This window comes from Panthera onca, chromosome D1 (assembly GCF_046562875.1).
Source record: "Panthera onca isolate mPanOnc1 chromosome D1, mPanOnc1 haplotype 2, whole genome shotgun sequence".
In the NCBI taxonomy this organism is placed as follows: Eukaryota; Metazoa; Chordata; class Mammalia; order Carnivora; family Felidae; genus Panthera; species Panthera onca.
Window position 1 is genome coordinate 39,623,164 of NC_138348.1, and position 19,797 is coordinate 39,642,960.

The 19,797-nt window shown below is 47.2% G+C and overlaps 1 protein-coding gene across 11 annotated transcripts in view; it reads right to left on the minus strand.

Annotated features, from left to right (window-relative positions):
- Positions 1–19,797, minus strand: part of NAV2 (neuron navigator 2) — a 732,958-nt gene that overhangs the window by 116,259 nt on the left and 596,902 nt on the right. For all 11 annotated transcript variants that reach the window (XR_013550161.2, XM_078433316.2, XM_078433314.2 and 8 more), the window contains one exon: positions 9,730–9,852. Coding sequence is in view for 10 of the 11 variants with exons in the window: in XM_078433316.2 (XP_078289442.2) it covers positions 9,730–9,852 (123 nt within the window). In the remaining variant the exon portion in view is untranslated. The remainder of the gene's footprint in view (positions 1–9,729; positions 9,853–19,797) is intronic.

Here is a 19,797-nt window from a genome sequence, read left to right on the forward strand (position 1 = left end):
AGTGACAGTCACTAGTACGGTTCATGATATATTTTCCATTCTCACAGGCATGTGGTAGAATTGTACTCGCATTCACGTTTGAACTGTAGCCACGTGACTTACTTCAGCCAACAACCAATCAGTGGAAGTCATATGGGCCATGTCTGGGCAGAAGTTTAAGAGACGGCACATGGCTCACCACACTCTCCTCCTCCTGGCCATGGTTTGCCAGTGCTTTAAATGGTCAGGACTCTGGCACCCTGCGTCCTGAGTGAAAATGATGTACAACACAGCCTCTTACTGAGCTGCAGTGAACTGGGTGTTTTGGAGTCGTCTGTCACACAGCACAGACGATCCCATCCTGACTGATGCAAAGACCTGCCCAGGTACCTGCATTAAAACACACGATGCCATTTTCTGCTGCAGGGCACAGATGTAGTCAGATTTTGGACTTGGGGTTGGGGGCTAAGCTTTGGGTTGCTAAGGGAGTAAGCACAGAAAAAGGTGCCCCATTTTGGCTTCTCTCTTTGACCTCGCATGCCTGCTTTCATATTGCTAGATGTCTTCTCAAACTCTGAACCACCATCAAGTCTAAAAACTACCCGTACACAACTACTGAAAAGGCACTAGCTTTGGGAAATGTACTTTGGAGGAGTGGTTGTGCGCCCCACCCCCACGCGCACACACACTCAGCTGTGCTTCTGCTCGCGTGTGACCTGGGACACAGTTACGAAGTCGGGCAGCAGTGACGACTGAAAGATTCTCCTGGGGCCACGATGCTGCCTTATTCTTTTCTTTTTTTTTTTGTTAAGTGAAAACACGGCAAGCACATGCAATGATACTCCACAGACTATTCATTCTCTTCTCTGCACAACCCCTCTGGGAGAATTCCTTTGTGGCTTAAAGTGCAGATGGTTTGCTTCCTGTCAGCACCACCCTCCTGTTCAGCACAGGTGGCCCCTGCCCACCCATTCCACAAGAAGCAGCGCTTCCTTGAAAAGGAAGCCAGTGGTACCAGCAGCAAAGAGGCCCTTGGGAAAAGCCAATGCAGTAATTACTACCCTGTTACCACGGAAATAGCGATTTGCCTCTAAGGCTCCTTTTATGAGCTTGAAGATGAATGCGACTCTCACTCTCTCCCACTTTGTCTCCCTTGCTGTCCACAAGCAGGAGAGAAGGGGGAGAGGGACTGAAAGGATCATGGATGCTGGGTGCTGTGCTAGAGGCATCTTCTTGTCCCCAAAATAGGAGCATAAGCCTTGAATGCAGAACTAAGAAAATGCCCAGGGGCACTAGTAGGTGTTAACAGGCAGTCAAAAGGGGAAAGCAAGGAGAATGAGAGAGGGAAGAAAGGGGGTGGGAGATGGAGAAGGGGAGAGGGAGAAAGAGAGAAAGAGAGAAAGAGAGAGAGGGAGAGAGGGAGAGATCAGCTGATAGACCCAAGCAAGGAGAGATGAACGCAGACTAGGATGGGCAAAGTCACAAGAGAGGAGAAAGCAAGTCGAAGTTCACTTCACTTAAGCTGGTAGGAGGCTCAGTGCTGAGGTACCACTAAAATGTGCCACCACGTAGGATCTTCTGGTGAGTTTATCTGTATTCTCAATTCTCTCCCTCTTCTACATGCCCTACTCTAACTTACATCCCCAGCCCACGGTCCTCATGCTTCACTGCCTTAATTTACAACCCTTCTATTTCATGTAGTTATTCTAAGCTGTTGTGGAAAGAAGAGGGCTTAATTATGTTAATTAATATAAAGAAAAGAGAATCACAAAGAGGCAGAGCCCAGAGTGCTCCGATCGGCTTGTAGGACTGAGGAGTATCCGAGTATTTATCTTTGCTCAGTACTTTACAAAACGCTTTTACCACCTCCATCTCGTGTACTCAGGACAACGGTCCTGGGAGACATGTATGAGCGCTGTCCTCATGTTAGAGACAAACCCCCAAAAGACAGAGAGTTAAGGAACTTGCCTGAAAGTGAAGACTGGAACCTGGGTCTCCTTATAGCCAACCCTGCGCCTCTTCCCTTCACTCCACAGCTGCCTTCTTAAAACTTTTTTTTTTTTTTAACGTTTATTTATTTTTGAGGCAGAGAGAGACAGAGCGTGAATGGGGGGAGGGTCAGAGAGAGAGGGAGACACAGAATCAGAAGCAGGCTCCAGGTTCTGAGCTGTCAGCACAGAGCCCGACGCGGGGCTCGAACTCACAGACCGTGAGATCACGACCTGAGCCGAAGTCGGGCGCCTAACCGACTGAGCCACCCAGGCGCCCCTCCACAGCTGCCTTCTTAAAAAAATGTTTATTTATTTGACAGAGAGAGTATGTGTGCACACGTGAGTGGGCAGGGGAAGAGAGAGAGGGAGAGGGAGAATCCCAAGCAGGCTCCACGCTGTCAGTGAGAAGTCCGACATGGGGCTTGAACCCACAAACCATGAGACCGTGACCTGAGCCAAAATCAAGAGTCGGACGCTCAACCAACCGAGCCACCCAGACGCCCCCATGGCTGCCTTCTGAAATATGACTAGGTGGTTTATCTGAGTGCTGTCCAAAAATACCTTCTACAGTGATGGAAATGTTCCGTCTACATTGTCCAGTAGGGAAGCCAGGAACCACATGGGACTTGCGAGCACCTGGAATGCGTGGCTAGTGCGACCAAGAAACCCACCTTTCAATTTCTGTTAATTTTACGTTCCGATGGCCACATTTCATTAGTGGCTCTTCTACTGGGCAGTGCCGATCTATATTCTCTCACTCCCACCACATGACTGTAAGGGAAACGGGGTTCAACTACTGACACCTAGAGATGGCATGAGGTGGGATTAACAGTAAGAGAAGGAAAACTCCCCTGTGCCTTTCCTGGTGTTGGCGAGGAACTCGCAGCGCAGGGCAGACCCAGAAGGGGGCAGTGAGTGAGGAGGGAGGAAGGGTTGGGGGAGCTCCTTAAATCATGGCCCGGCCACGGAGGCCCACTGCCCTCTACGCTCTGGGCAGAGAGACTCCAGCAGTGGTTCAGGGACCACTGAGTGGTTAGTCGGGACTGGGAAAGAGAATTTTTCAGATGACTGCAGGCTCTCTGTAGACTCTGGCGGGGGTGGAGGGGAGGGGGCCTGGATGTCCTGGATCATGAAAGGGAAGCACCAGCCCTCACTTGGGGAGGTTCCTCCCCTAGCCAACCATACAAGTCTGCAAGAGGTCAGATTTAAAAAATGAGCACCACTAGTCTAAACCCACAGGAGGCCACAGAGTAACAGGCTCATTCTGTGTAAGAAAGGGCCTTTTCCTTGAGGTCTGAGAGCAGTGATGGAAAAGGGGATGAGGGCAAGCCCACCTGCAGTGTCCAGGTGCCAACAGTCTGGGATGGGGGGAGGGGAGAGGAGCCATAAAATATCCCCCTGTCCCTCTTAAGGCAAATTGTTTTGCACCCTTCCTCGAGGAGGTCCAGGTGCTTGCATTTTCAGTGACTAGGGGCTCATTTAAAGATATGATGCCAGGGGCACCTGGGTGGCGCAGTCGGTTAAGCGTCCGACTTCAGCTCAGGTCATGATCTCGCGGTCCGTGAGTTCGAGCCCCGTGTGAGGCTCTGGGCTGATGGCTTGGAGCCTGGACCCTGCTTCAGATTCTGTCTCTCTCTCTCTCTGACCCTCCCCCGTTCATGCTCTGTCTCTCTCTGTCTCAAAAATAAATAAATGTTAAAAAAAAAAAAAAAAAAGATATGATACCAGGGGGCGCCTGGGTGGCTCAGCCGGTTAACTGTCAAGACTCTTGGTTTCCGCTCAGGTCATGATCTTGTTTCATGAGTTCGAGCCCCATGCTGGGCTCTGTGCTGACAGCGCAGAGCCTGCTTGGGATTCTCTTTCTCTCTCCCTCTCTCTCTGCCCCTCCCTCCTCCCTTTCAACATAAACAAACGTGAAAAATAAATAAATAAAGAGAAGACACCAGGATAAGGGCCCGGAACAAGGGAATCCAAGAATCTCTGCACCAAGGGCTCCCTGAAGAGGCAGTAATGTTAAGTGGTTAGAGCACCTGGGAGGGTCTGGAGGGCCTGGCTTTCCACCAAGCCTGGACACCTGTTAGGGGTGTATATGACCTTCAGCACGTTTACTGACGCTCTCAGAGCACCACTGCTTCAAGTCTATGAAACCGGGATCATACCGCCCCTCAAAGGCTCGGAGTTAGGAGGAAAGGACATCATGCATGTCAGGTGCTTCATACAGGGATCCATCGGGAAATGGCGACTATTACTGTTTTTATTGTCACCTGGTAAGGGACTGTATTAGTTTTGTATTGCTGCCATAAAAAATTATTATAAACATGGTGTCAAAAACAACAAAAATGGGGGCACCTGAGTGGCTCAGTTGGTTAAGCGTCTGACTCTCGGTTTCAGCTCAGGTCACGACCTCATGCTTTCATGGGTTCAAGCCGTGCAGACCCTGCTTGAGAGTCTCTTTCTCTCTCCCTCTTTCCCTGCCCCTCCCCTGCTCGTGCTGTCTCTATCTCTCTCAAAATAAATAAACTTTAAAAACAATTTAAAAAAACCACACAACAAAAACGTACTATCTTACAATTTTGTAAGGCAGGAGTCCAGGTGGAGTCCTGTGGACCGAAAGCAATGGGTGTTGGTAGGGCTGCACTCACTTGAGAGGCTCTGGGAGAATATCTGTTCCTTGCCTTTGCCCCTTTAGAGACGCCACGGGCACTCCTTGGCTGTGGCCCCTTCGGCGGTCTTCAGAGCCAGCAAGGACAAGTGGGGTCCCTCTTACATCTCCCTGCTCTGCCTCCTCTCCGCCCACCTCTTCCACTTTTAAGGACCTGTGATCACGCTGGGCCTGCTAGGATAATTCAGAGTAATCCCTCTATCTAAACATCTGCTGATAAACTGTAACTCCTCCTGGCCGTGCAGTGTTAACATATCCACAGGTTCTGGGGACTAGGCTGTGGACACCATGGGACCACTACCCGGTCTACGTGGGCTTGGAAGGGAGGGCAAGGGAGTGGTTCCCACTGGGCTTCCTCTCATCTGCATACCCCAGCAGGGGCTGTAACCAAGAAATACCTGAGTTGGGGACCTACCACCTGATAAGGGGTCCCACCGATTCCATCAGCTGGCTGGGGACCTTTGGCCTGGGTTAAACTCCTCTCTGCAGGTCAGGCCTGAATCTGTGAATACATGATTTGGTGCCAGGAGGCCGCCCTGTTCTACACAAATCACAAAGCTCAGCAGTGCCCTAGGGCTCTTGGAGATCTTGTGACATAACCGGTGAGAAGGAAGGCTCGGCTTGGCAGGCTGGTCAAATACCAGGTTGCATAGTTACATCCTCACACCGTGGGACTCTCAATTCAGGCTGAAACTGGGACAGCTCTGAGCACCAAGGTCAGGGCCCTAAATGCAGACGGTCAAGTCTGTAGGATGACTGCGACTCCTAACGGAAAGTGCAATCTCAATAGCGAAAACATTCAGAATTTGGAGGGGAATGAAAACCTTGTAAAGGAGGAATAAAAATGGCTTTTTCTTCCTGCTCGGTTTCTTGGCGTGACATCAGAGGGCAATTGTCATTTTGTGCAAGTCTCAGACGGACATGTTACCACGCAAGCATTCATGTTTTGCTATTTTTATTACTCGTTAATAAAAACCAGTGGAGTTCAATAAACATTCTAACGGTTTAGAAGAAAGTTACCAAGTAATTCTGTAGCCCCCCCTCCCCGATCTAAATGTGCACAAAGAGCCTGATTTCTGTCCTTAAGCCCTCAGTGACACTTGTATGACTGGGGGATGCCATTTAGAAGCCTCTAGCTGCGTCAGCCACTGCACACAACGGCATGACAGTGATGACAGAAAAGGCCACGAGCACAGCAATGTTTCGGAGGGACGAAGAAATGTTCTTGGGGATGGAAACTTTCCAGAGCTGAGCTTTAAGCTATGAAAGCACTCAACTTGCGGGAGTGTAAGAACTTTTGATGGGTTCTGAGGGGACAGCATGCAGGAACCGGCGGGGAGTTCAACAAACCATCTGACTGTCTGCGAGACTGGTCTCTGGGCTCTCCGTGTTGTATTTCTTCTTCCTCCCAGGCTGCCTACCCAGGGGCCTCCATGCCCAGCTTTTCTTTATTTGTCTGCTATCTGGGGCCCGTGACTTGTAACAAGCTGCCTCCATTTGTCCCTTTTGATCCTGCTCCCTCAGCCGGCTGGCTCTAGTTTTGCTGGAAGTAGCTACTGATGACTATCAGGTAAAAGCTGGAGCCCAGGGGTGGTAACCCCAAAGAGTGACAGGAGATCAAGGGCAGACGTGGCACTGTGGATTTATTATCATCATTTATTATTACTCAGAAGCCGGCTGCTGACATACAAGACTCACAGACCGACATGGCCCCTATCTCCCAGGCTCCGAAGGTACACATTCCTATCAGTTACTTTTAATAGCCCTGAAGATACCCAAGCCACATCCTGTTGCAAACAGCCATGGTCTGTCTGGTAGGTCAGCATCTTTTAGGGCCTTACCCTGGAATAGCTGTTCTCCACAGCCAAGCTGCTGTGGTTAATGATTTTCCTACTGGTGCGGTGAGGGGATCTGTCCGTCTTGGGCACTTCTTCCCTTGGCTGAGGTCTGATTGCTCAGTACTTTCCTATTTCCTTTGTGGAACTCGTGTAGTCTGCTACCTATGCATGAATCCTTAAGAAGTGGGCTTCTTTTTTCCTTTTTTTTTTTTTTTAGTAGGCTTCATGCCCAGCGTGGAGCCCAAAGTGGGGCTTGAACCCACAACCCTGAGATCAAGACCTGAGCTGAGATCAAGAGTTGGATGCTTAACTGACTGAGCCACCCAGGTGCCCCTGAGCTGTCTCTTTTAAAAAGAACTTCCTGGGAATACCTCTGCTCTGGGAACTTCTTTTTTCAGGTTAAAAGGGAAGAATTCTGGAAAGGTGTTGCCTTTTTTGTCTATATTTTTTCACTTGTCTAATTTAAATAATGTAAAGAACATATTTCTTATTTAAAGGACTACCTAGTCTGCAGTCATTTGCATACTACTTTAAAAAAAAAATCTGCACACCATCTGTGATCTCTTCCTTGATATTTCACATTCAGTTGTCTCACACCTACACTATTCTTTACCCTAAACAAGATTTGTAAAATCTTGGGTTTGATGCACTAGTTATAATTTTTTTAAACATTACAATTAAAGTGTAATTGTTGAAAATAAATATCTCCCTGTCTACTATCTAAAATTACTTCCTGTAACACTAATGTTAGCCTCCCACTTTGGGAAACACTCAGGTAGGATATAGTTTTTGGAAGAGACGTACATGAAGAACTTTAGAGCAACAAATCTATTATTTCAACTTAGCCAAACTGAAGCATTTACGTGGTCAACTTCAGAATCAAAGAAATTCAACATATTTGAGAACAACCTAAAGTATCTCACTGCCTCCAGGTCCAAACTTACATGAAATAGGAAATTTAGAAGCATTATTAAATGCTACTTTTTTTTTTTTAAGGTTTTTTTTTTTTTTAACGTTTATTTACTTTTGAGACAGAGAGAGACAGAGCATGAATGGGGGAGGGTCAGAGAGAGAGGGAGACACAGAATCTGAAATGGGCTCCAGGCTCTGAGCTGTCAGCACAGAGCCCGACACGGGGCTCAAACTCACGGACTGTGAGATCATGACCTGAGCCGAAGTCGGACGCTTAACCGACTGAGCCACCCAGGCGCCCCTATTAAATCCTACTTTAAAAAAAATCCATCTGAATTCATTCTTTCTTTCTTTTTTTAACGTTTATTTTTGAGAGAGAAAAAGAGAGAGAGAGAGAGCGCACGCGAGCAGGGAAGGGGGAGAGAGAGAGGAGGACAGAGGATCTACAGTGGGCTCTGCACCGACAGCAGAGAGCCCGACGTGGGGCTCGAACTCACAAACTGTGAGATGATGACCAGAGCCAAAGTCGGACACTTAACCGACTGAGCCACCCAGGCGCCCCTGAAATCTTTCTTTAAAAGTTGGCCAGTTATCCATTTGGTCTTAAGTGATCACATCTGAGCAGTCCAGTCTGGGGAGAACCAGAAGACACTGTGGTCCAACTGGTCCCATCACACAGGCTAAACTAAAACAACATGACAAACACCATCCAGCTTTCTAGCCCCCACTGCAATCCTCTACCTCCAAAAGCAGAAAAGAGCTCAGCTGTGATCTATAATAATTCCATTAACCCTGCAATGAAGCATTAAATTAAACTGCCTAGGCACAGATTCTTCTTTTGCTACAAGGGAAAATGTACCTTGTAAAGCCTGAATTTCACTCTCATAGATTTACTAACCAGATACATGTTTACAGGAAAAGACCAATCACCAAAATAACTGGGTAAATTGTGAAATCTCTAGTGGGGGTGTTACAGCAGCTGATTTTCTCCCTGATAGTATTTCCTCCAAAGATTTTAGTTACAGAGCATTTTAGCCTTAGAAAGAGCAGTTCTCAAAAGGTCCACCTTTCTATGGAATTTTCAAACCAATACTTTTAAATGAATTAATTACAGGAACAAAGCTGACCTGAACTGGCACTGTGGTGAAAAGCCTTTGTCATGTGGGTATAAATCACCAGCCTGGACACTGGGGAGGACTCTGAGAAGGACATATTCAAATTAGTGGCAGAGCCTGGGCCAGATCCCAAGTTCCTGACAACGAATTCAGTGTTCTCTACCGCAGCCCAGGCTTCTGAGCCTTCCCGGAGAGAAGATGAAGATTCCTCTTGTGCAAATGCCATTCCTGGGGGTAACTTCAGCCTCTGTTTCCTTACTGTGCTGCCCTATTTCTCTGAAGCCAGAGAATCACAGACGTCACTTAGCTCTTTGTAAAAAGTATGTCCGGCAAAGAGAACAGCAAGAAACCAGGTCTGTGCTACGAATATGTGGCTTTCTGGCACATGAGGATTCACGCCCAAAAGTGTAAGGTGACTCCAAACCCACACATCTAAATTCCATGTTCTGTCTCCTCACCCCACATGAAAGATGTCAAGCAAGCCAGTAAAATCCTTCAACAGTCAGATCACCAAAAGGTATTGAAATCAAATACAGCACATCAGAGCTGCAAGGGATTTTGGAAATCATAAGGTCCAAACCCCTACTTTAATAGATTGCTCAAGGCCATAGAATGCATCTGTGTCAGACTAAGGATTACCAAATAGTCCTCTATATTGTAATGGTCTCTGAAGATCTTTTCATCTCGGATGGTGGCTGCAGCGAAGACTGGCCAAGCCCTATAATGTCAGCTACTCACCATAAACTACATCCTTAGGCCTTGCTTCCTGTCGCCAGGCCACAGCAGACCTACAGTGAAGCCTGATCAGCCACGGCCAAGAGCACTCCCTTCTGCACACAGACCTTCTGTGTATCATTGGGGACTCTGTTCCAAGACATAATACCTAGAAAGCTTGCTAATAGAAGAAGTAAAGCAGATCCCTGGGGCCTGCTGAATTAAAGATGCAGTAGCAACGGTCTAAACAAAACAAAAAGTACCCGAGCCTGAACTCCCTCTATTATTGCTATCAGGAGCACTACCCTAGCCAGAAGCAGGACTCAAGAACCCCTTTCAGCAGCCGCCTCCTACCTGCTGTGCCAGCTCCTGACCCCAGGCACGGCTTCAAGGCCTCCCAACCCCCCACGTGGATTAAAGCAGTGCCCATCGGCTCGCTCTCAATATCACACCCTCGTTCCTCAGCCCACTCTGGAAGGATCTCTGCACCCGGTCAGTCCCAAGTGGAGCAAACTTACCTGTCGGCATCTCCGAGGCCCAGGGAGGTATTTCTCTGTAGGGTCTCCCGCACCACAGCCATCCCATCAGGGAGCCGGTTCAGGCGACGAGTATAGAGGCCAAGTCCCCCATCGGTCATGTACCTTTAACAGGAGCACAGGATGATGCAAATGTATGGTCAAAAGCAATGTGTGTACAGTCCCGTTGTTCACATCCAGAAGCTCTCCATGGCCACCCTGTGCTCTAAGGGGGGAAGGAACGGAGGCTTTCCCGAGGCTCTGTCACTAATCACAGCCCAGGGATAACTCAGCTGTTGATTCAACACAAAAGATCACCCACTTGATAGCAAAAATAGAACACAGCTTAATTAACCCAAACTCAACAGGAATCTATAGAGCAGAAGGGAACTAGTGAATAAAATTAACTGTCAGATGTATTCGTGACATTCTTTTTAATGTCAGCATTTATACAAGCAGGTGTTTTACCTAAGTAATGCGAATGGGACTGACAATCATTAGCGAATCATAGGGGGGAAAAATTACAGAACAGCGCAGTGGAGAAAGTAGGCAAGCTTTTAAGAGTGGAAAGAAAAGACCGAAGACAGATGAGCCACCTTTGTCATCGTGGGCAAGTTACTTCTCTGGGCTCTGAGCCTTTCATCTAAACCATGGGAATACCACAGCTTTCCTGCTTCCCAAGGCAGACATGAGAATTAGCCAGATAAGGCATATGAGAGTGCTCTGCAATGTATATAAGACCATACACGTGGGAGACATTATTATGGTTGTCATCATCTTGAAGTATCTACCTACAATGGTGAATTTCACCTTTGATACCAATGTCTTAAGAGGGCTGTCACAAAACTCTCTGAATAACACTCACCCTAACTTACCCCTTTCCAGATCTCTTGGTGAGGCCACAAAGCTATCTTCCGAGGAAGTCAGTGTTATCGGGGGGAAAGCGTAGCCCCTGGAACTTCTGCACAGATGGCTGTCTGCCAACCAGACCAGTTCCCGAGAGCTTAGCCACCAGTAGGAGGTAGTTCAGGTACAAAGCAGCTTTAGCGCTCCTACACTGTCTCCTTCACAATACCCCATAAGGGAGACTGCTTGCATCTTCAGAGAACAGGAAGACAAACCAAAGAGCAAGAAACCAAACTCAGATCCCTTTAATTCCCACACGGCCCCCAGCAGGTAAACCTGCAAGGTGTCTGAAAATGCAGATGCCTTACGTTTCAAGTAAAATGACATGTACGAAGAAGACCAACGAGTGGCGATTTTCCTGAAACAGTCAGCTGAGCTGCATCACGGAAAGTTGTACTGCCTTTGGAATTTGAACTTTAGAATATATGGGGTAGATCCTGAGGGCTGTCAATTCCTGACTTTCTTCTACTTCTCGTTTGGGACCTTCTTGGGATATACTCTCAGAAAAATGGAATTAGAGGATACTATGGGAGGCGGCCCAGAACCAGTTAAGTTCAAGTTGGGGGCAGAGAAGAAAGTTCTCACTGGAGCATCTGGGGTAAGAAGCAGCTTCCACGTGTGTCAAAAGAATTCTTCCTTAGAGCAGCTCCGAGGACACCATGTCTAACTTGAACTTCTCCCATGTCCCCTCCCACCCCTCCTTTATGACGTTAAAGATCACAGACAATGCAATGCCCACATAATGTAAAGTCTGTTGGAGCAGTCAAACCAATTATTTGTGGTTGTGCCAACAAAACAACAACAGATTAGAATCCATTTTTCACTCAATTGTATCATTTTAATTTTTTTTTAACATTTATTTATTTTTGAGAGACAGAGACAGAGCATGAGTTGAGGCAGGCAGAGAGAGAGGGAGACACAGAATCTGAAGGAGGCGCCAGGCTCCAAGCTGTCAGCACAGAGCCTGACGTGGGGCTCGAACCCATGAACCGTGAGATCATGACCTGAGCTGAAGTTGGACGTTTAACTGACTGAGCCACCCGGGAGCCCCTCAACCGTATCGTTTTAAAAGCAAAAAAACATTTTGTAAATACACCAAAGACCACTAAATTATATGCCTTTAAAGGGTGAATTTTATGAATTGTATCTCAACAAAACAAAAACAAAAAACATAGTGACAACAGCTATAGTTAAACAATTATTTGTGTAATCACCTTTCACGCTTATCTCCTACACTACACAGTGAGCTCCCTGAAGACAGGGACTGTTATAATGTTGTTCAAATCTGTATCCCACGTACCTAACACGTGTTGAGTGCTTAAGACAAACGGGTTTTGTTGAATGAAGACCAGAATGGGGTCTAGCAAAAACTTTTTGGGAGGACACCAATTACAGGTTTTCTTTCCTCTTTTTATTTTATTTATTTTTTAAGATTTTATTTTTTAAGTAGTCCGTACACCCAACGTGGGGCTCAAACCCCGACATCAAGAGTCACGTGCCCTTCCAACTGAGCCAGCCAGCAGCCCTTCCTTTTTTTTAAATAATTTTTTTTTCCTTTGGAAAGTTTACTTTTTTTAGTAATCTCTACCCCCAACACGGGTCTCAAACTCATAACCCCGAGATCAAGAGTCGCATGTTCTGCCGATGAAGCCCAGGTTTACCTTCCTCTTAAATGTCAGGGAACATGACACCTAAGACACATAGAAATGCAAATTAAACCATTTACCTGTCTGTGTACCCATCCATCCGTCCATCCATCCACCCACCCATTCAATGTGACCCAGGGTCCAGTGGTAGGCTCTCTGCACACATTCTACACTAGCACAACGAGAAAAAACCCACCTACGTCAAAATGCAGCGACTTTGCCAGAAGCTAGACTTCCCAGATCAAATGTCCTTTCAAGGAGAATTCAGGGGAAGCTCTTCAGAACACAATCTGTTGCACCATAAAGCAAGGCAGTTAATTTTGATTTTAGCAAAGCCCACTCAGCCATGGAAATGAAAACTTTTTAACTGCAGGGATCTTATCAAAGGACAAACAAACTAATTTTAGCGTTCATTTCCCTGCTGGATTTTCATCCCTGGTGAAACAACACACACGGATGGGCAATGACACGCACCCAGGCATGCAGACGAGGCCCACACGTACACACCCCTGGCTTTCCGTGGAGGTGCAGAGCAGGGCCCAGAGAGCATTCCAGAGACCATGCTGAGACGTGCCATGGCCCTCAACCCAGTAACACCCCAGCAGAGCAGCGTGGTTTTGTTGAAAATGACAACCTAGAAAGGTGGAAGGACCCTGGAGAGATGGCGACCTTGGCCTGTCCACTGCTGCGGGGAATTCTGATTTTGTTTAGGTAGAGAGGAGGGGAAAGGCAAGGATCCATCGGATTCTCTGCCTTCTCCAATGCACAGGGAACTAAAGTGCTTTGAATGCAAGTAATCTGACCATGATCCAGCTTTGCTGCGAATCTATCTCATTCACTGCGTGCGGAAGTTGGGTGGTGGACATGAGGAACTGGGGAGTTTACCTCTTTTCCCAGGCGTTTGTGAAAACATGTATTCAACCATGTATCTTTTAAGATATTCTTAAAAATTAATTCTGTTATATGTCCTCTCACTAGGAGACAGCATAGCATGTCACTACAACGAGGCTCACACTCAAGAATCTAACTTAAAATATTTCTTGGGGCACTTGGGTGGCTCTGTCGGTTGAGTGTCCGACTTCAGCTCAGGTCATGATCTTGTGGTTCACGAGTTCGAGCCCCACGTCGGGCTCTGTGCTGACAGTGCAGTCCCCTTTGGATCCTCTGCCCTTCTGTCTCCCTCTCTCCCTGCCCCTCCCCAGCTCATGCTCCCTCTCAAAAATAAACATTAAAAAAATATATAATAAAACATTTATTTCTAAAATATTACACGCTGATTCCAATAGCTTCATTTACAAAGAGCTCCATATAGATATTTAAATAACTCTTCTACTCTCAATGAAAAATATAATTTTGGCTTGACCCAAATTTGTGTAGGAATTGGCTACTGAATGTATTAATATAAACTGCCTTCATCAGGTTAATCCCTTAAGAAAGCATAGTTTGCAGGTGAAGCAATTGCTGCTGTACCCATCTGAATCAGCAGCCCTTGTTCAGGAAGGCTTGAAGGCTTGAAGGCTGAGGGGTGGGGGGGCAGGAAGTGATAGCCATGCCCCGTCTTTGGAAGCCTTAGCAAGGCTCACCCTGGGTACAGATGAAAGGGCTTGCCTGAGGTCACAAGGAAAGGAAGCAGTTGATCTAGGGACTGAATCTCCCAGCACCAACACTGTAACGTTCCTTCTCTTTGGGGAAATAAATAATTAGTGCTGGAGCCTAATGATGTGCTGGTAACATCCTAATGTTTGCTTGGTGAGGTCCTAGGTCACCAAGCAACTCAACAATTTACTCATTATCCTCCCGAGTTCTGCAGTGATGGGTGCAGGGGCTCTGCCTCCACCTTCCACAGCTTCCCCAGAGGCCCCCGAATGGAGCCCCTGCTAAAGACCCAAGGTGTGTGGGAGGTATCTTCCATTCAAGGCTGGGGCACCCTGGACTGGCCCATGAGTATAAGAGTTAGGAACAAGTCTCTGTTGTCAGAAAGATCTGGGTTCAAATGTCTCCTCTGTCCCTTGCCAGCTGGGAGATGTTGTATGCATCATTACTGATAAAAACTCATGGATATGGGGGCGCCTGGGTGGCTCAGTCGGTTAAGCGGCCAACTTCAGCTCAGGTCATGATCTCGCGGTCCATGAGTTCGAGCCCCGTGTCGGGCTCTGGGCTGATGGCTCGGAGCCTGGAGCCTGCTTCCGATTCTGTGTCTCCCTCTCTCTCTGCCCCTCCCCCGTTCATGCTCTGTCTCTCTCTGTCTCAAAAATAAAAACAACAAAACAAAACAACTCATGGATATGGAGGCTGCTTGGGTACTGTGCTAAGTGCTTCCCATAAGCCATGACACTGTACCTTCAAGACTCTCGTTAAGTGTGTTATCTGTTTTTCAGACGAGGAAAATGAAACTGTGGTCAGGATCACAGCGCAAGTAGGGGAGTTCAAATCCCAGCGTTGTCACGCTTTTTGGTATTATTCTTAGGAGTTTCATTCCCTCAGCTACCAGATGGGTAGAACTACAGATTAATCTCACAAGGCTGCAGTGGGTTAAATACGCCAGCGCATGCAAAGCCCAGGGCCTGGTGTGTTGGGGGCACTTCAAATTTATTAGCTGCTGTGATTATCAACGGCAGCGACTGCCCATACCACAGGGTAGTGACTGTGTACCCTCTTCTCATTTTTCGATACCACAATTGTTAGGTACCAAGCTCTGTACCAGGCTGGGGTTACAGAGGAGGAAAAACCTAGTTCCTGTCCTGGTAGAGCTCAAAAGCTACAGGGGACCCAGACATTGAACAGATGAAGAGCAGTATTACAGATGGGTGCAGGACAGGCTCAGAGCACATGGGGAGGAGACAAAGAGGAGCTATTTAAGCTGGCCCTTGAAGGGTGCATAGGAGTTTGCCAGCCAAAGGAGGAGGATCCATCTAGGCACATTGGTATCACATACAAAAGCAGAGAGAAACAGAGAAGAGGGTAAGTTAGGAGAACGGCAAGTAGTTCACTGTTGCTGGAGCATCAGGAATAGATAGGAGCCGGGCAGCGTGGGGACCGGGGCTCAGTCAGGGAGGGTGTGGGAGCCAGATGGTTTGAGACCACTGGCTGTGAGCCAGGAGAGCTATGAAGGTACAAAGCAAATGACTAGCAGGCTCTGGCTTTCGTGCCAAAGAGAGCACTGACTTGTCAAAACTTCCATCATTCAATACTCCAGTTTGGGGGAGCATCTTCTCATCAATAATTCCTTCTACAGACTTTTCAGAATACACATTGTCTGAATCCCATCTGAGTCGTCTCAGACCTTTGCAGGATGACCAGACTTGTAGGGTGGCCTCACCATCGCTCAGGCCAGGAGAGACATGTGAGGGCCAAATGCCTCTTAAGAGGAACATTCTAGACAAGAAGAGTGCATCCTATGTAACTGACACCGGTTACAAAATACTTATGGAATCTAATAGGACCTGTTAGAACAGATACACCAGATTTTGAATCCAGTGCTTAGTTAAGAGATTCCTTCTTTAAACATGAGACAACGATGTGGAATAAATGAAACTGGCTTTGTGACTCGCCTTCGGAAGGAGGGGGAAGGTGGCTCCCCATTCCCAAAGTTCACAGTTCAATGTGACCTGCGTAAGTAACACAAACTGACTTCCACTGGGTGCAGAAGAAATCACCTTCTGTCAAGGGCTGGGGGAGGAGGGGTGGACAGGAAGGGGAAGAAATCTGTACTGACCTGATCTGGCTCAGTGCGTTTCTAATGGAGCATGACATTAAAAGACAAAACAAAAGAACAACAAAAATACTCAGAGGCAAGAAATTAAAGTAGTACAAAACAGAAGGGGAAAAAAAAAAAATCAGGCCGAGGTGATTATTTTTTCTTCAAAGACGTGTCAACCTGTCTATATGTTCTGGATGCACTTTTGATTTAAATGTGAAGATAGCAAAGAAAATGGAATAAAAGAAATAAATACACACGCACATACACAATTCCTTGCCAATATCAATATAACTATATAAGCATGTATGTCAACACATACTTTGTCGTCTACCGTTAAAGAAAACGATGTGGGCTGATGAAAAGTCCCTGCAGTGGAGCATTTCACCAGCGTCCAAGACCCTAAACAATATGTGCTTTCATAGTGCCCGCTGCTCTCCCGCAATGTGGCAGGACGCATGTACGCTCTAGGTTTATGAAGATGTTAACGGAGTTTCTGGACAAACCTGGAAAAGGATGCCTTTAGTTTCGGGCCTCTTAGAAGTCAGACGAAGAAACTTCACTCCGGGTCACAGAAGGACAATCGGACAAGCCAGTCCAACAAAACTGCCTACACCCTTTTGAAGAGAGCTGATCTCTACGACAGAAAGGAAGTTGTTCCCCTTGACTTAATTAAGGGGAGAGGAGAAGGCACTGGCAATGCAAAAATAGGGTCGGGGGGAAAAAGGGGGTTTAATTTTTCCATGCTAATTTTAAAACTGTATGTAGTACTAAAATTTAAGCAAAGACTTAAGTTTCTACTAAGGAGGCATTTGGAAACTACTTTGTTCTAAAAGTTTTTTGGCACCAAAGCTGAGGCAAATGCAGCAAGTTTCTTTTATCCAAGGCCAACCCACTCCCATCCTTCACCCCAAATGACAACTACACAGATACGTCACTGAGTGACTCTAATACCCTCGTCGTGGCATATCTTTAATGGTTTTTGTTTGTTTTTAAGATTTTTAATTTTTTAAAATTATTTATTTATTTTTGTTTTAGAGAGAAAGACTGTGAGCAGGGGACAGAGAGAATATTAAGCAGGCTCCATTGCTCAGGGCAAAGCACACCACAGGGCTCAATCCCACAACTGTGGGATCATGACCCGAGCTGAAATAAAGAGTTGGATGTTCAACTAAGCCACCCAGGCTCTTCAAAATGAGTTTTTAATTTTTAGGTCATCTCTACACCCAACCTGGGGCTCGAACTTTGAGCTCTAATCGAACACCCTGGTGCTGCTGCTTCCCTATTACGGGTCATCTCAAACGGACACCAATGACACAGAATCAGCAGCTGCCTTTGGGGAAAGTCTCAGGTCTGAACGTCCTTCTCAGTAGGTTTCCCTGTGACAACAGGACTCTAACCTGGACTAGAAGACGCAAGTCATCAAGAAGCATTTCTTTGGTTTCCGTGTCTTTGGGGGGCCCTTCCAAAGACTCTGCTGGCAAAGGCAGAGGGGAGACATGGACCCAGAGATCCAAGCAGTTTCCTACCTTCCTCCTTGAGGCAGAGCTGGGGTACCTTTGAGCCCTGTTTCCCACTGTGCTGTGTAACTGCCAGCTCTTCAGGACATCACTAGGATGGTATATGGCTCTTTTTAGGAGGATGTGGGAGTTCACTTCTCATCTCCAGCAAAATCTTCCCTTCTCCTTTCATTCAAGTCTGGAGCAGCCACCCGAGGCCACACGATGAGCCACCTCGGCTCAGAGCACAGAACACGACCATGAGCCACCAAGTGGGAATACCCACCGCTCAACGGGCACCGGCCCCTTCCCTGGCTTGTCCGCATTTCCCTTCCATCTCACCGAGTCCTGGCTGCAAGGTAGGCCGGATGACCAGGCAAACCTGGCCCAGTTCTCTGATCCTGCTTGTGGCAGGAGGTAAAGCCGCTGCAGAAGTGAGCAGGGAGCAGGAGGCCTGGAGGCTGCTCTGGCGAGCCTCGTCACCAGAGCATGCCTCTCTGGGGAGCACTACAAAGACGTTGCTAAGCTAGTCAGAGAAGAGCTCAGCTTCAGGAGGCCACAGGGACAGAGGGTGTGGCAGGAAAAGGCAGGCCTGGATACAGGAGGAGTCAAAGGGCCCCAGGGGCCCCCTTTAAGCCTCAATGGGGCAAACTGGTGCCACAGACTTCATTTCCTAAAGCTAGGTGCTGCAAAGCTGCTTGAAGTGAACTGAAGGCACACCATAGAGGTTCCTGCAACAGAACTCAACACGTACGTGCCTCACCCCACCTGCCGCTCATAACGGGGGCCACGCACTAGCAGCTCTAGTGTCACTGGCAATATTGCAGACCTCCTGAATCAGACTCCGGTGCAGGAAGACCCCCCATGCGGTTCTAATACACATTAAAGAGTGGGAAGCATGGGTTTCAGGCAGCGGTCTCTGCGATGAGGAAGATGAGACGACCCATGTGAGCAAAAACTAAAGTATTTCTATTTGCATGTATTTCTTAACACCCCCCACTTCCTTCCTAAGTTTTGTGCAGGTTTTATACTGTGCGCCATATTTGCGTAACGTGGTACATAATACTGTATTTGAAAACACAGTGTCTAAAGCAGCAACAGATTTTTTTTAACACAAAACGTTCAGAGACCATTATCTAAAGCAGAAATTGCTAAATTTTCTTAAGTTATGGACCCCATCTCACATATGTGTAAAATGTGCACCCAGTTGGAGTCAGCCCAAACGCCCCTGCCAGGGCCTCTGAGTTTGGGCAGAAGTGGATCCCGGCTGAGTGGGTCCCTTCGGCATATTCTGCAAATTTCCTCGCAGGATTTTTGCCTCTGTTTGCTATAAACTGACTCAGCGGTGGCACATGGCATGGCTGTAACTCACACGTCACCCTGAGTTTTAGCACACAGACTCGATCTCACCACGGCCTTGGGCTTGCTTTTGCTTTTTCCTCAAACTCCTAGCTGGAGTGACTTGATCAAGCGGGAAAATTCTTGCTGCGAAGGTCCTTGTGTATTTGCAACATGCAATGTGAATATTCACAGGTTCAACCAAATTCCACTTGGCAGGACTATCCAGAGTGTTCTGGTTTAGCTTAGTACCTAGGATCTAGGCACACAGAAACTCGAACGAGCATCTGAATGCAAAAAACTCCAGAATATGTTCAATCACACAGCCAGCCAGGGATTATAATGACAGTGGATTTGTCCCCCCTATTTAAATAAATACACGTATGTAAAATTTTCATGATACTCCACAACCCTGCTTGTTTAAAATGGGGGCTGGTGGGGCATCTTTCTGAAGAAGGGCTGCACACTTTGGAGCTCTGACAGTCCCCGTGTCTGGAATCTGGTCTGGCCTGAATTCTCTCTACTGTGGTTCAACTGTCAGTGTGATGTTATAGTATTTCTAGCACTGGCAGGAAGCTTTCTGTCCACCTACTGAAAGATGAAACACACTCTCACACGCAGGAGACAATTCTCTAGACAAAGCCCCTTTAAGCTCTTCCTTGGAATGAAACAGATGGTGAGAGCTGACTGACTTATCTCCAGGAATCCTCAAACCTTAAAATACACCTGAGTCAGTGGGAGAACCGAAGAAAATGCAGATTCCGTGGCCCCGGCTTTGCAGATGCAGAACATCACTGGTGGGGCCCAAACTGTGCATTAAAACCACAACAACAACAAATTTTTTTTAAAAGAACGCTTTGAGGTTTACAGAGAATTTGCACAGAAAGCAGACTTCCCACGTAGCCCCTCTCCCCTTCCACCAGCTTCCCTATTGTTAATACTTGGTATCAGTGTGCTGCACTCTGATGCAACCAATGCTGACAGA